Source organism: Vulpes lagopus, chromosome 10, assembly GCF_018345385.1.
Source record: "Vulpes lagopus strain Blue_001 chromosome 10, ASM1834538v1, whole genome shotgun sequence".
NCBI lineage: Eukaryota > Metazoa > Chordata > Mammalia > Carnivora > Canidae > Vulpes > Vulpes lagopus.
The window spans coordinates 70160310-70176933 of record NC_054833.1 but is presented as its reverse complement, the minus strand read 5'-3'; the positions used below and the strand labels follow the sequence as shown (position 1 = coordinate 70176933).

Sequence of the window (16624 nt, the reverse complement as noted above, 5' to 3'; positions counted from 1 at the left end):
GTATAGATATATGATTTAGCTTAATTTGTTATTAAATTTAGAAAATACATTTCCTTAAAAAGTAGTGTCATTGAAATTTTCCCAGCTATTCAGATCTACTTAGTACAAATTAATGACGCATTGCTGGATATTAATTCTGCACCTCTTTTTGGTACAGTGGGGAAGTATGACCTGTGGTATACTGACCTGGGCTGAAATCCTGACTGTTACTTATTTGCTGTTACCTCTAAGCAAATTACTTAATATCACTGACTTTCTATCACTCTTATCTCCTGCCTCTGGGCAACTTGGATGCTTTTAGGTAATAAAAGTTTAAATAGTCCTCATCAGCATCCTTAACTTAGCTTGACCAGGAACAAGATCTCAGGGGCCAGTAGTCTTTTCCATCCACTTCCTATATTCTGGGAGTTATAGATCTTTGCTTTGTTCTCAACAACCTATATACCAGGGCACAGCAGAAACATGGTCATGCTAAGACTTGGGCCACAAACCTAGCCCCTCCTAACAGATCAATAGAGTTTTAAAGAAAGCCCTGATGTTTTTGAACTCACTCTCTTAATTTGTTTGACCTTTGGAGACTGAATTATAGCAACTTACCTTTGACCTATCCTCATCAATTTATGGGAGGGAGGCCAGAAAGAGAGGGAGAGAGAGTATCTTTTTTTCTTTTTTCTTTTTTTTTTTAAAGATTTCATTTATTTATTCATGAGACACACACACAGAGAGAGAGAGAGAGAGGCAGAGACACAGGCAGAGGGAGAAGCAGGCTCCATGCAGGGAGCTCGATGCAGGACTCGATCCCAGGACTCCAGGATCAGGCCCTGGGCTGAAGGCAGGCGCTAAACTGCTGAGCTACCCAGGCTGCCCAGAATCTTTTTTAAAAAAAGGGATTTTTTTTATATTAAAGAGAGCAAGTGTAAGTGGGGGAGGGTCAGAGGAAGATGGAGAAAATCTCAAGCAGACTCCCCACTGAGCACAGAGCAGACACAGGGCTCGATTCCACAACCCTGGGATAGTGTGACTTGAGCCAAAATGAAAATTTGGAGGCTTAACCAACTGAGCCACTCAGGCGCCCCAAGAGAGAACCTTAAGTAGGCTCCACATTCAGCACACAGCCCAGTGTGGGTCTCAATCTTACAACCCTAAGATTATGACCTGAGCCAAAATCAGTTCGGTAGGTTACCGAACTGAGCTACTCAGGCACCCCTGCCATCATCATTATTATTATCATCCTTCAGTCTTCTTGACCTCTATCTTTCATTCAGTAAGTAATTTGTATGTCAGATTACTGAATTACTTGGGCCCTCAATTTCTTCATTATGTGGGAAGTGAGCAGAGGCTTTTCACACTATTGCCTGATTCCTTTTGTCACCGAGACAAGCATTGTCAAGATACATGGGGTGAATGATGTGTGGACAGACATCTGAGCAAAACTAACAAATCCCTAAGAATACTAACTCCTGAATTCATTAAAACTTCACTTCTCTATTGTAACCACCATGATTATTATTCAAATTCCAGGATCATCTTGTAAGCCCAGTCACTGTTTTATGATTTAGATGCTCTTTAATGAAGGTGGTTTTAGTATTGCACTGTTCCCCTCAGTTGGAAATAAAGACTGTGTTTACATTTGGCCAAATATTTAACTCCGTAATTTCTGAGAAAACTGTTCAAGTCAATTAAAACAAACAAACAAAATCAATGTACTCAGCTCTTTGATTACATTAGCTGACTAATTCAGAGGAAACTGGTGATGTAGAAAGAAGGCTATTAAGTTTGGGTTTAAAAGTTAATTCACTCTTTAAAGCAACCAATCATCATCAGGATTGATTAATATTACTGGGTACTCACTGAGATTCATCGTGACACAATCATGCCTCTATGGGCATTAATCTATTAACATAATAATGCCATTCAGAACTGTAACTGTACTAAAATATACTACTGCTAAAAAATTAAGTAAAATAAAATATACTACTGCTAATAACATGATCTCTACAAATTGTCAAAGATGGATATAAAAATCAGATGACAAGTGGCTAAGATGCTTCTTTGTGTGGATATTTGTCACAAGATATTACTCAATAATTTTTTCTTCCCAACTGAATAGTGATAATACTCAAAATGATGCCAATACCAAGGAATTCTGGGTAAATATGCCAAATTTGATGATGCACCTAAAGAAAGTGTCAGAACAAAAACCCCAGGCTACATATTATAATGTGGACATGCTCAAATATCAGGTAAGCCTATTCATTTGATCAAGGTGTCCCTTTCACATTATAAATGTATATTCTAACATGTCTAACATTAAGTAAAACTAAACAAAATAGCATTTCTTTTAATATAACTTAAAACCTATCATTTTTAAGAAAATAAAAGGCTTCTTGAAGACTACAAAAATGAAGTTGCAGAAACTTTCAATAATTGAGATTATAAATATTGGTAAACTAGTTATTGTGGTGGTAATATACCCTACAGTTTGGAAAACACTTATTTACATTGTTGTAAGGAAACCACTAAAAGTAAAGTATCTATATGATGGTACATTTTACAAAAATGCAAATGATTGTATTGTTTGTCCTGTGAAAATAATACCACCTAAGCTTTGGATGTTATCAATAATACTGAACAAACATGATGCCACAAAAATTCATCTCTTGTATAATTAAGATATGATTTAAAATACATTTTTATTTAACTTTCTTCCCCCCAAACGTTTAAAACACATTTAGTGACTGCTTTAAGCTTCTGAGAGAAAGGAAAAGGAGCAAGAAAAGCAAACTCCAATGAAATATTTCCCTGAATGAGAAGTTAAATTTAGAAGCACATGCATGGTTCTTATGCCCAAAGGGGGAAATATAAAACTTCACTTGTTTTCTTTCACAACCATTCATTACAAACACCACCTCTACATTGTCACTTCAGATTAAAAACATTTTTTTAAATTCTTAAATGCTGTCAGATTTTTTTTTTTTAAGTCTCCACCGTGTCATTCAGGGAATCTAGGAAGAAGAGAGAATTCACCTATTGCAACATGAGGCTATTGTAAAGTATTACATTGGAGGCAAGAAACTTATTCTGGAATTAAATCAGCTTCCTACTGGCCTCTGACTTTAGGCACTGAATCTTCCTGAAGCTCTGTTTCCTCATCTGCAAATAAGGATCATTGTGATTCCTACCTAGATATGTTACAGGCTGTTGTAAGGAGCTAATGACCTAATATATTTCAAAGTATTTGTTAAATATAAGTAGCCTTAGGGCTGCTGGTTTGTTTTAAAGTGAGCTCTGAGGAATCCCTTCTGCTGTTGTTTAGTTGCAGTGGTGGTGTTTTCCAACATGCAAGGAATTGGGTGGGAGGCACAATAAGCATTCTTTGGGATTGCCCTCAAATCTCAGCATGTTTAGTTTTTGGCCGCTATGAGCATAGCATCCTCCAGTAACTGGGTCGATCAAAAACACACCCGCACAAATCCAAAACGCACTGTCCCTAGGTAGAGGAGCCACTGGGGAGTCAAGAACCACCACTGAGACAGAGCACAGAATCCAGCCCGGAGGGGTCAGTCTGCTCTTCTTTTGATTTACCTTAAATAACACATTTCCAAAGCAAAGTTCATTTGCAGAGAACTGTGCTGCTAAAAATATTTAAATTTTTAAAAACCTATAATTGTTATCTAACAAAAATTGCCATCAAAAGCTATGGCATTTTATAAAAGAATTCATATCTGGGCTTGTTTCTATAGCAACTCCTGCTGCCTTAGGAGCTCAACTTGCCCTCAGGCCCCTTCCCCATGGTATCCGTCTGTGGAGGCATTGCTAGGCCAATAGAGCTACGTATAGTCTTTAAAATCAGCAAAACTCATACTCCATGAATAAAACCAAAAGGGTGTAGGCATCACCCACATGGCCCCTGTAGTGTATGTGTGCTGGTAAAAGAAGAATCTCTTAGAGCTCTTCATCGTCACAGTGAACAATCAAGAAATAATAACGTTAAAATTTTTTCGTTGTAGATCCAGAAATCAAGTTGGTATTATTGTCTTTAGATTAAGATAATATCGTTAATTCTGCAAACATGGCTTTTCCTTGGTCAAACTCACAGTTGATTCTAACTAGAATTGACGGGAGACAGTAGAATGTACCCCTTCCAGTTAGAGGACTTGGGTTCAAGTACTCACTTTGGCAAATCCAAAGGAGTAATGATAACCTGTTTCATTTAACTCACTGGTGTGTTGTGAAGAGAAAGTATGATAAGAGTATTAATGTATGGGGACGCTTGGGTGGCTCAGTGGTTGAGTGTCTGCCTTCGGCTCAGGACGTGATCCTGGAGTCCCAGGATCAAGTGCCACATCAGGCTCTCCACAGGGAGTCTGCTTCTCCCTCTGCTTCTCCCTCTGCCTATGTCTCTGCCTCTCTCTGTGTGTCTCTCATGAATAAATTTTAAAAATTTTTTAAGAGTATTAATGTATGAAAACATTAATGCTTTACTAAGTGCTAGGCACTATGCTGACTATTTCACATAAACTATCTTCCATCTCCCCAACAGCTCTATGGGTAGATATTATTGTTATAATTCTCATTTGGCAGATGAAGAAATAACTGAGACTCAGAGAGGACTAGTGACTGACCCAAGATTACTCAGCTTGTGACAGTCAGAACTCACATCCAAGACTAACTCCTTGTCCTCAGCTCCTAAGCAGCATGCTACTACCTCCCTAAGTGACACAAGTGCGTTGTAAACTCTAAAGTGTTGTAGAGATTTTAGTAGCTGATTTTATTTTTCATCTGTAACAGTTTACCTGTAGCATGCAGCTCCCTTTCACAGGGCACTGTTCCCAATGATATTTACTGCAAGCTCATTTGTAAGCAGCACCAACAACATGATGACATTTTATATCTAAGAATATTCCATGGGAGATAACCATAGCTTCTGGCTTTGTTTCAGACTAACAGTTGAGCCTTAAACATTCTCTTTCCTGTCATTTGGCAAGGTGTCTGCCCAGGGCCTTCAATCCACACCTCTGAACCTGGCAGTGAACTGGCGGTGTGAGCCAGCAAGCACTGACCTGCGCATCGATTACAAATACAACATCGATGCAATGACAACTGCTGTGGCCCTCAACAATGTGCAGTTCCTGGTCCCCATAGATGGAGGAGTAACCAAGCTCCAGGCTGTGCTCCCACCAGCAGTCTGGTAAGGAGCCACTAGTCCCCTTCCTCTTTACCAAACGGCTGTTTCTGGGCAAAGGGATCATAAACTTCTTAGCATTTGCATTTCCTACAGGAGGCCATACAGCAGGCCTGTATGTCAAGGTGCAGGGCAGGAAACACTGTCCCGTTATTCTAAGAAGAAAAGATTTAGCAGAGGGATTTAGATGCTCACACAATAGTAGAAGTGCTAGAGGACTAAGCTTTAGACTGGATCTCCAAGAATGTTTCCGCAGGACACTGCAGAACTGGCTTACCACGGAAGCTGCTAGCTCTACCACAACCAAGAAGCAGAAAAATGAGAAAGCTGCCCGTGGAGCCACTAATTTCAAGAACTCACCAGAGCCATGTTGATCCAAGGATAAGAAAGTTCCTACCGACACTGCCTTAACTGCTTCTCACCACTCCTGGAACTGGGAGACTGGATTGTATATAGCACTTTGTGGGAAGATCCCCACATCTCAGTTAGACTGCTGGCCAACAGAAAAGAGCTACGAACACAGCAGGAGAATGGCCTCTGCTCCCTTCTGTCCTCCAAATCTCAAGCAGTGCACGTCATGTGGACCCTAAGCCGCATCTAAGACCCTAACTGCAGGGGCATCTAAGAAATGTAGGGTTTTGTTCTATAGCCTCTGGACCATAAAAAATCACCACTGGAGAAGGTACAGGAACAGACGCTGAAGAGAAACCAAGTTAAAAAGGATTTGTTCTCTTAGAGAAAATATTCTAGTTTTTCCATGTGATTGTCAGAAGCAAAAAATAGAACATTAAAAAAAAAAGTCAGCCATATGACAGCTCCAACTTAAGTTACCTGAATTCATTATTCATTAGAGGTGTCAGAAAAAATTAACTGCATTGTCCTCTATATGTTTTCCTATCTGACAGAGTTGTAGCTGGTTATAATAAGGAACAGAAAAAAGAACATTTATGTGTAGACGGATGTGTGGATGGTTGGATAGATGATAGATAGATAGATAGATAGATAGATAGATAGATAGATAGATAATGGGTAAATCATAATTGACATTGTCAAGATTCATTTTTTAAAATGAACACTATCTAGAAAAAATAAGGCATCCATTAAACAAAAACCTTTACATACACAAAAGCCTTTTACCTATTTTATTTATTTTTAGGAATGCTGAACAACAAAGAATATTGTGGAAGATTCCTGATATTTCTCAGAAGTCAGAAAATGGAGGTACTGTAATTATAGGCTTATTTAATACATAAAGCCGAAACAACTTTCAGGTATTAGAAAACTATCAATCAAAATACACTTAGCATTAGAAGCAAGCAGAATATTTCACTTTACTTTGGTGTATACTTATCTCAACCAATAAAAGCAAATAATTTCTCAGTGGATCCTCTACTTCCCCTTTTCTGCCCAACCCCACATCAGACAGGCCATACTTCAACCAGAGAAGAGTTTTAATGAGACATGTTTTCATTTTGTGTCAGATCTCCACTTCCTGATAGTTTACATATTTTTCACTTTCCTCTGACTGGGAAAATACATTGCTTTCCAAGTAACATGCTCCCAAATTTTGAAATATCATGTGGTTGAATTACACTTTCATTAGTGTACAAGAAAAGTTCCTCATAATATTTCATGAAAAAATTTATTCATCACCATTTTGTCACTGAAACATACATTATTTTGTATGTTTTATTTTGTATATTTATACTAAGTTAGATTTTGTGTGTTAACTTTTGAATATAATTTGCAAAACTATATCCAGTGTGTTGTGCAATGATACTCTTTTTTAAAATTTTTTATAGGGGTGGGTTCTTTATTGGCGAGATTTCAGCTATCCGAAGGCCCAAGCAAACCTTCCCCATTGGTTGTGCAGTTCACAAGTGAAGGAAGCACCCTTTCTGGTTGTGATATTGAACTTGTTGGAGCAGGGTATCGGTTTTCACTCATTAAGAAAAGGTTTGCTGCAGGTAAGTGGGCATCCTGTGAGTTCCCTTTGCAAAAATAGTGTTGCCTTAGCTACTCTCTTGAGAAGGAAAAGTGTCTGATTTGCTCATCTTCTTTCTTTTCCTCTTCCCCATTCCCAATCCCCATTTCTCATCCCAGTTAGAAAGCAAACAGAGGGATCCCTGGGTGGCGCAGTGGTTTGGCGCCTGCCTTTGGCCCAGGGCGCGATCCTGGAGACCCGGGATCGAATCCCACATCAGGCTCCCGGTGCATGGAGCCTGCTTCTCCCTCTGCCTGTGTCTCTGCCTCTCTCTCTCTCTCTCTCTGTGACTATAATACATAAATAATAAATAAAAATTTAAAAAAAAAAGAAAGCAAACAGATTGTAGAATGAAAAATTGGATAATAAACTAGAAATCAGAATCAGGAAGGCCTTGCCTACCGATCATGGCTCTGGCTCTGTTTCTTATGTGGGGATCACCAGTCATTCCTATTATATACATTATATACACAGGTATACACTAAGGCCAGTGGAATAAATCCTACTGTTTTTTTTAAGATTTTATTTATTTATTCATGAGAGACACAGAGAGAGGGAGAGAGAGAGAGAGAGAGAGAGAGAGAGGCAGAGACACAGGCAGAGGGAGAAGCAGGCTCCATGCAGGGAGCCCGACATGGGACTGGATCCCAGGACTCCAGGATCACGCCCCAGGCTGAAGGCGGCGCTAAACCGCCAGGCCACCTGGGCTGCCCAATCCTACTGTTTTTATATTGATAAACAAAGTAAATGCTATTTGCCTCTGAATTTACCTCTTACCTAAAGACATTTTTTTTCCAACAAGACTTCATAGATTTTAGACTTGTCAGGCATAGCTGAAATCTGAGAGGATCCATCTTTCACTTCAATATAAGCAACCTTCAAGAATCTAAGCCAGGTATCAGAAACGGTTGCCCATGAGCTGAATATGGCCATAAGACATGTTTTTGGCACACATGATAGTTTTTTGGTGAAGAAGTCCCCAATACTAGGGTGATTATACTTATCAATGACTTGTCAGGATAACTCCTGGTTTTTATCCCTGCTGGTCTCATGTAATTACTAGTTTTAACCCTTCCACTCTCAAAAATGACCCAGGTTACATGATTACTCTTCCCAAAACAAGTTGGATTCCCACATACAGAAACAAATCTCCCAGCCCATCCTAAAACCTAAACCTCTGCAAAGTGTTCATACACGGACATGTGAAAAGGCAACTACCTGGTCTGGGAAATTGAAAACTTAAAAAATTGTATGTATTTTATACTAATACCACACCTCTCAAAATGCAGTATTAGGCTCCTCGGGGTAGGCAGGAAGGATAAAAATGTTGCCCGTATCATAATCACATTATGGAACTAGCAGATAACCTGTTGATATGTTGTTTTGTTTTGCAGGAAAATATTTGGCAGATAACTAATAAAATCTTATGCAAGGATTTGGATGATTCATATAATGGAGAACTGTTGTATGAGAAACAGGTTTTAATTTTGGTTTGATGGAAACAAACCAAAATCTGCACTTGGGATATATCTGCTGGAAATGTCTGTGACTTTCAGCAATGATTTCCCTCACACAATACCATGATGACCAGTCTCGCAGTATTTACTTCTAGGTGTAATATTGTTAATGGTTTTAAAATGTAATTATTGTATTTGTAAATTGTACTCATTCCAGTAAGGCGATTAGACACCTGAGTTTTAGCATTTTACCATTCCTGAAATGGATGTAATTTAAACTGTGGTATGTAAATTTAATAGTAGTACTGTTGAATGGCACAATGCTTACAGAGGTAGATTGCATTTTGTCAATATATAAAATTTAAATATAATATTGATAGCTGTCATAAAGGGGGTGCCACATACAAAGAAAATTAAGTGGAACCAGAGGAAAAAAAACCTTCATTTTCTTCAATCCTTAGTATGTTTTACTCTAGTGCTAAATAAAAATTCTATCTTCAAATATTTAGTGGGTTAAATTCAGAAACTATTTCAGAAAAAAAATTCTAAAGTTACAGCATATTCAAGAAGAGCATTAATTACCACTTTTTAAAAAGCTTTTTTTTCAAACTGCAAATTTCATAAAAATGCAAACTGTGTAAACAGGGCCTCTTATTTTTATAACTTGTGTAAAAAGGGAAAGCAATTCATATTTAAAGTTTAAGTAGATGAAGTTATAATCAAGAGTAAAGAAGATGTTGAAGTCTTAACTACTTCCCCCTCACTCTACAGTTTAGCAAATGTGGAGATTGCTGAATAATATCAGACTAAAGCCAAAATTGTGACTTTAAAATTTCAAGACTTTCCATAGTTGGACTGGTTAACAACTTTTGCTTAATTAGTCTGAACAGAGTCTCTCCCGTATAGCATTGAGAATGGTACCATGTATCTTTCTCTTTACCTGCAGGAATCAGACCATTAAGGCTAAAACTCGAAAAAAAAAAAAAAATCAGTCCCTCCCACCCCTTTTAAGTCCAGAAGGCAAATTTTAATCATTATCATTTATATCATTGGGGAAGGAGAAAAAAAAAAGCTTTATAAATGAAATTCAATCCACATTATTGTGCAATAAATTTCATTTTGGATAAGATTCATCATATGTGACTATAAATCTTTGCCATTCTCGGGGAATCAGAAAGAGAGTTATCAAAAATTAATGTCATGATTTCATCATTGCAAGGTACGATTAAAACTGTAATTACTCAGTCTGGCCTCACAATGTGAGGAGGATTCAGAATGGAGAAGCACTTCTTCAGGGTTAGTCCCAGTTGTCAAATCTTCCTCCTCCACTATCTGCAAACATGAAATTTCCTTTAAGTCATAGAACTTATTTTAAACATGAACCAATTCTTATCCTAAGTTATAGTATTACATACCTGGAATTAGTAAGCCGTTGTATTTATCATTAGTTGCTAAATTTTTTTACGTTCACTGATACTTGACAAAGAATCATTAGTCTCTTTAGATTTTAGAATCAAATTAAATTTTGTAGGTCTTACTTTTAAAATGAGATTGTGATTGGCAATTGTTTATAGTGGAACTTTTTAAATTACCATTTGTACTGCTGCGTCAGTGCTTGCTACAAAGAAAATGTTCAAAATGATCTGTTTTACCTCAGAAGAATTTCTATTATTCAAATACTCTCAGTTGGCTCCCCAGAAAGTCTGGAGTTGAAGTTTTTTTGGACAAATTATTAATGTACTCATTTTAAGTAAAGATATTCAATTTGATTTTGAAACCAAAATAGAAAATGCAAACTTTTAATCCTGCAAAACATCAAACACTGAAACCAATGGAGAGTAAGGAGCAGAAAATTGAGAATTATACAGCATATGAATTTAAAGATGCATTTTTAAGTAATCAATTCATAAGGAAAACGTATTGAATATTAACACAAAGCATATTAAAAATGTGTAAATATTACTGGTTCTTATGTCTTGCTCTTTATATTTTATTTTATTTTATATAGTTCTAGAGTGACTTAGTAATTAAACACAAGGGTTTTTTTCAAGGAATAATTTTGTTGATATTGTAAAAATATAATTTAAAACATAGATTACAAAAATCTTTAATGTTATTCAAACGTTTCCAGGAACTAAATTTGAAACTATAAAGATCTCTTGTGATCCCTTAATTGGTCTTTGTGAAACAGAATGGAGGTTATTGGCTTGATAATTATTAAACTTTCAATAACCAGTATCTCGATAGAGAAGATATCCCTTCTCCTTTCAGAAAAATAGGTCAAATAATAACACAATAAACTCATATCAGGGCTTTAGATTTTGGTAGTGGGTTTTTTTTTTCTAATTTTATAGTTTACAATCTCCTGTTAAACCTGTATCCACTGTACTGTACAATAAGAATTCATATTAGGAAAAAAGATCCTAGACAATGCAAGAGTCTCTGCTATAAAAACTAACAAACATTAAGTCAGGTCCATTATCAATTCCTAAAACAGAAGAAAACAGGCAAGTACATATTAATATTTTCAATACTAGGGGTTAAAATAAAAAGAAAGAGTTCTCATTAACCAGAACACTATTTCTTGAGATTTATGATTTTAAAAGTTTCTGTTTTAACAAGATAGAAAGTATAAATGATATTGCTTTATTTTGACAACATGGAAAGTATGTTTTTTTCTAAATAAATTTCATATTTTCTTGATATTTTTAAAAATAAATTCTTGTTAAGAATTAGTCTGAATTTTACCATAGTTGGAATTTATAATTCCTAAGAGTTAAATTTTTAATTATTTTTAAAGCTCTCTTCTCTACATCTACAGACAAAATGAAAATTCATTGTATGGTATTTGGGAATATATTTCACCTATAAAGAAAGAAGGTCCACATTTCAAATGGTTTTGAGTGAATAGAGATGTTTTTTATTTTTGTTTTTATGTATTTTTATCCATTTCCATCTGCAAAGTGTTTGATGCAATAATGACACATATTTTCATTTCAAAATCTTCTTTTCAGAGGTAACTACACTAACTCTACCACTAACTACTGCTGTGTGACATTGGACAATCACTGCCTTTCTCGGTTTGTTCTCTTTAGTATGAGGGATTAGGATTGGGATTGGGATTGCCAGTGGTTTTCAAGTTTTTCTTAACAGCAGCATTTTCTGCTAACAAAATTGCATATGAAATCCTGTTATGCAAAACAGCTCAAAGCAATGACGAAGTTCCTTCAAGCAGTTTAGATTTGGGCGCCCCTACCCCCACTCCCACCCTGACACCAGCACTATTTAAACACTATCATAACATGTCAATGATCTATAAAATTTCTCCCACCTCTGAAGTTCCATGGTTCTACTAGATCAGATAGATTTCCTGTGGGGGCTTCATAAGAAAACTTGGACAATCACAGTAATTGACTGACGTGTAATAAAAAATTATATTTACTTGAGTGCTTACCATATACCAGTCACGATAGATACTAGCTCGTTTAATACTTGTAGCAATCCAGAAGTTGTAAGTACTCTTCTTAATTCCTATTTTACAAATGATGACATCCAGGCTTAGATTAATTAATTTGCCCGAAGTGACACAGCAGCTGGAAGTAACCCAGTTATCTTGACTGCAGAGGGAGCCTCTCTGACCAGTTTTGCTTACTCATTCTGGGAAATAAACTCTTGTTTTATTTTCCTATATACATATCATTTGAATCCCAAGGTTAAAGGTGCCGTGAAAAATTAGTATCAAAATAAGGATAATTCCAATAGCAAAATTGTTGGAAGAGTATGTTTCTCAAAGAATGACTGTGGACCACTTGTATTAACATTCATTTAAAAGGGTGATGATTTTGGCTCAGTCCCAGAGCCTAGCAGATAGCATCAACAAGTTTAAATTAAAAGAATAAATATCTAGGGATGCAGTTTAGGAATATGTATTTTGACAAGCACCCAAAACCTGAGAATCATTGCCCTAATACATCTCTGAGGTCCTTCTTAGTTATGACATTCTATCAAATTTTAAACATTAAATTGTAAGTTGAATGAATATCATTTTTCTGGTGAGTTTATTTTTTCACTCAGTCCATTTAACTTTCTCCAGTTAAAGAAAAATGGAAAAAAAAAAAAAAAGACTCAAGGCTTTTCTGGGAAAATCCTTATCTTTTCCTTAGAGTTCTCGCTATATAGTCTCAAAGTGGCCTGAAATGTATTTTCTCGTTTTCATATTTCTCCTTTTCCATCAATGGCTCAAAAGACTAAGAGAAGCTGTAGGCAGATTGCAAGCTATCACTCACTGCACAAAAAAAGTCCTGATAAATGTCTCCCTCCTTGCAAGAGACACTCAGATGGATGTGTAACTTTTGAGCTGACCCTATTTATTTTGTAGGCCTTTGAATTGAATGCTTTATAACCATGGACCAGTGTCATTCTAAAGGAGTTAACTCAATAATTTTATTTTTCCTTTTTTTTTTTTCAGAATAATCACAGTTGTCAATTAAATTTGAATGGCATAGTAAAATATTTAGATATCTACTAAGAAGATGAGTTTGTTGAGTTTTGCCTTTTTTTTTTAAGCTTTCTTTTTCCTTACAGATTATTCATTTCAGCAAGATCCCATTCAGGCTAAACGTACTTTCTGCTACATGGTTTTCTGACCAGCAATTTATTTAATGGAAGGAAATTTTGTTATGATATTAAAAGAAGGATGATCTCTAAATATCATTTTAAAAATTAGTTAATATAAGTAAAAATGATGTTTCCTTTAAATAAATCAAATTAAGTTGCTGATATGAATGAACAAATCAATCTACGTTAACTGATTAAAGAAGGTGTTCTGATGACCTGCCACACCATCTTTTACTGTGTGCACTTCTGTCATGAAACTTTATTGGATTTTCCTGCTTCTTTTGTGTTTGTTTGTTTGTTTGTTTGTTTCATTTGGCAAATAGCATCTAAATGCCATTCCCTCACTCGTGAATTAAACACGTCTACCATTACATTATTTTTTGTACATGGAATGTATGGAGGAAAAGGAGATAGAAGTCAAATATTTAAATTTCCAAATATTAAAAAAAAAGAAAACCCACTAGCATTTCTGTGTCATTGCTTTGACGTTCTATCATCTTCTGTAGGCTAGAGTTGTAATTTTAATATCTAATTCAAATTGAAATATTCTTCTTGGAGGAAAGTCAAATTTTAGAGTCTATTGAGTTGACTATCAGATCTCTTGATTCTCCCTCATGTTTAACACTTGATTTCTATCCTAAATGATTATTCTTGTGAGAGAAAAGCACCTCCTTATTGACATCCACTATAAGTATAATTATTTTCTAGGTATAACTTCTCAAGTTATTTTTCCTTTGACTTATAGTATTTTTGATTGTCTTCTTCTATCCCTAAGGTAGTACGTTGCTTATTCTAAATACACCTTTAACCTTATAAGAAAAGATGTTTCAATGAGAAGCAAATATATATTTTTATGTGTCTCTTAATGCCTAAAAGAAAATAAGTAAAGGATACTTCAGCATTCACCTATAATCCAGTATTTTCCAAATTGTGTCCAGGCCGACTGGTTCTGGGAAATATTCATTGTGGCCTGAGAATATATGATCCTATGCCATATTCCCCACTCCTTGGACACTGATAATAAAGGTTAGTGTTTTAATGAAGCTTAAGAAAGTTATTAAATCACAAAACACTTTTTTTTCCCTAAACACACCTTGAAGAAACATTAGAAAAGTTTTCTTTTAACACCAGCTTACATATCTTTCAAGAATCACAAATAATACAACCAGGAATGTTTTGAAAGAATGCTTCTGGGTTTTTGTTTAACTTGAAGAAAAATTCTTGCCACTTCAAATGAGCTAGTATCTATTTTAAATTTTCCTTAGTATATCTTAGTGAATTTAACTTTATCACCTAAAATATTCATGTAATACTTTAATTTTTTAAGTATTATTTTTAAGGTCTGCACCTATGACCAAGCACATCAGAGTACCAACTGTTGAAAACAAATTCTTTACAGAGTAGAATTAATGCTAGCGAACAATCTTTGGTAATATCGTATTGAGTGGCTTTAAGAAATTGGATCATGATAGATGAACGCTGAACGCAGTTTTACATAGTCTCGTTAGAAACTATACAAAAAACACTTTAAAATGAGAGGGATACATTACTTAGCAAAGATTTTGCAGAACCCTACACTCTACTGATGAGCATTTCACAGTTCTTTTTTGCAATGCTTTATTTTTCAAATCAATCGTTCATACACAAAAGCAGCAAAATTCCTTTTTAAAAAATTCTTGGATGAACTGATTCAGAATAAAGCTGAATCACTTTACATTTCTCTAAATATAGCTCAATTTTTAATTCACTCAGAGTTTGTGAATCAGCTTGATAGACGATAAGCCATTTATCATTTTTAAATATACCATTGAATATGTCACGCAAATGTTAATTCCATCTCATTTGTTCAGCTGTATATTACTTCACTGAGATTTTCTCTCCCTCTTCTCTCTGGCCAAACAGATGCCTAGTGTTATTCATACATGCATCATTACTTTAAACTATTTTAAATAATACACCAAATGTCTACCACTGGGATCACTATCCCAGGGTCCAAAGTCAGATAGTTTTCTTTTCCTTGTGAGATGATAGGATGAAAATTCTTACAAGCTGTGTTAATTTTGCAGGTCAGTATTGAATTCTTGTTTTTTAAATGGATGTGCATGAAAGACTGGCCCCTGTCTAATCTCTCTGTTTCTCTCTCAATCTAAGAGAATTGGAAAATTGCTCCTGAATATTTTTTCTTGAAAAAGCCAAGTGTTGGGATATGTATGATGATATGCTAATCTTATATATGAGCAGAGCTTCACTACAGGCCAAGCAGTCATTTACAGAGCTGGCTTTTTTAACTGTTTGAATATTACTGGGTTCAATATACAAATACTTTTAATTTTTCACTTCATGTAGGAAAAAAATCTATAAAGGATCAAATTTTAATTTTCACACCTACTAAGTGGCATTCTTTTTTTTTTCCTTTGATAATAAGAGAAACTAGGAAAAGAATCTCAGAGAAATTTTGCTGTGTTTCCAAAGGTAATAAAATTCAGTCAATTGTCTTTCTTAAGAAAAATGCTGTTAGTGTGTACTTTGAGTTGGTGGTAGCCTTTCTTTAGAACTCCCCGTGATCTTTATAGCAACGGTAAACTGAATTTCTTTATGACCTAGTATGAAGTATTTAATTTCACAGAATTCCTTGAGCATAAAATATTTATAAAAGAAATTGTGGGTTAAAATACTCAAGTATATTTTTAAAATCTAATTAAAATATTAATGCCTGGCTCTTTTTCCTACATGTGTAATTCAACCAAGAGTACTTTTATTCTCATGGCCGTTACTGCTTTGTCTATGATGAAAGCTTTACTGCTTCTGTACTGTGCTCAAGAAAAAAACCAGCAAAAGAAGCAAGAGTTCACTGTAGCAAAGCTAGCTGGTGAGCAAAGGTGATATGAATGTGTAGTATTGATTTACTGAAGATAATCATGAGAACATTTTAACATTACTTGCCTTATAAGTTAGAAAAGGTGTGGACATCATTTTTTTTTGTAAATAATGATTTTTACAAATGTTTTTTCCTTCATACCAATCACCCATTTCACAAAATCCTAAATATGCAATTATTTATCATGACACATTACTGCAACTAGGGTTCCCATTTCCGAACAAACTTTAATTATACATGAGATCAAGATGAAATATCTAAAGTAAATTGTTATTTAAATGTAATTTTTTTTCTGGAAAATAAATGAAAAAATGTAAAACTAAATTCAGTTGTGAACCTCTTTTATCACCAGCCTCTTAAAATTTTACCCGCATTTCTGGAAAATTTCACTGCGTGTTTGGGGTGGCAAAGCGGACAAAACGTTTTGACACAGTGCAAGGGGCTTTAGAGTAGGACACATCCCAGTCCCGTGATTTAATGATAGACTGGAGCACATTACTCGA

The 16624-nt window shown here is 35.3% G+C and overlaps 1 protein-coding gene across 17 annotated transcripts in view; it reads left to right on the top strand.

Annotated features, from left to right (window-relative positions):
* SGIP1 (SH3GL interacting endocytic adaptor 1) overlaps window positions 1-9759 on the top strand; it is a 202255-nt gene extending 192496 nt beyond the window's left edge. For all 17 annotated transcript variants that reach the window (XM_041771006.1, XM_041771021.1, XM_041771020.1 and 14 more), the window contains 5 exons: window positions 2111-2243; window positions 4989-5191; window positions 6342-6406; window positions 6988-7152; window positions 8564-9759. In XM_041771006.1, the coding sequence (XP_041626940.1) occupies window positions 2111-2243; window positions 4989-5191; window positions 6342-6406; window positions 6988-7152; window positions 8564-8586 (589 nt within the window). In that variant the 3' untranslated portion in view covers window positions 8587-9759. The remainder of the gene's footprint in view (window positions 1-2110; window positions 2244-4988; window positions 5192-6341; window positions 6407-6987; window positions 7153-8563) is intronic.
* The last annotated feature ends 6865 nt before the right edge of the window (window positions 9760-16624 follow it).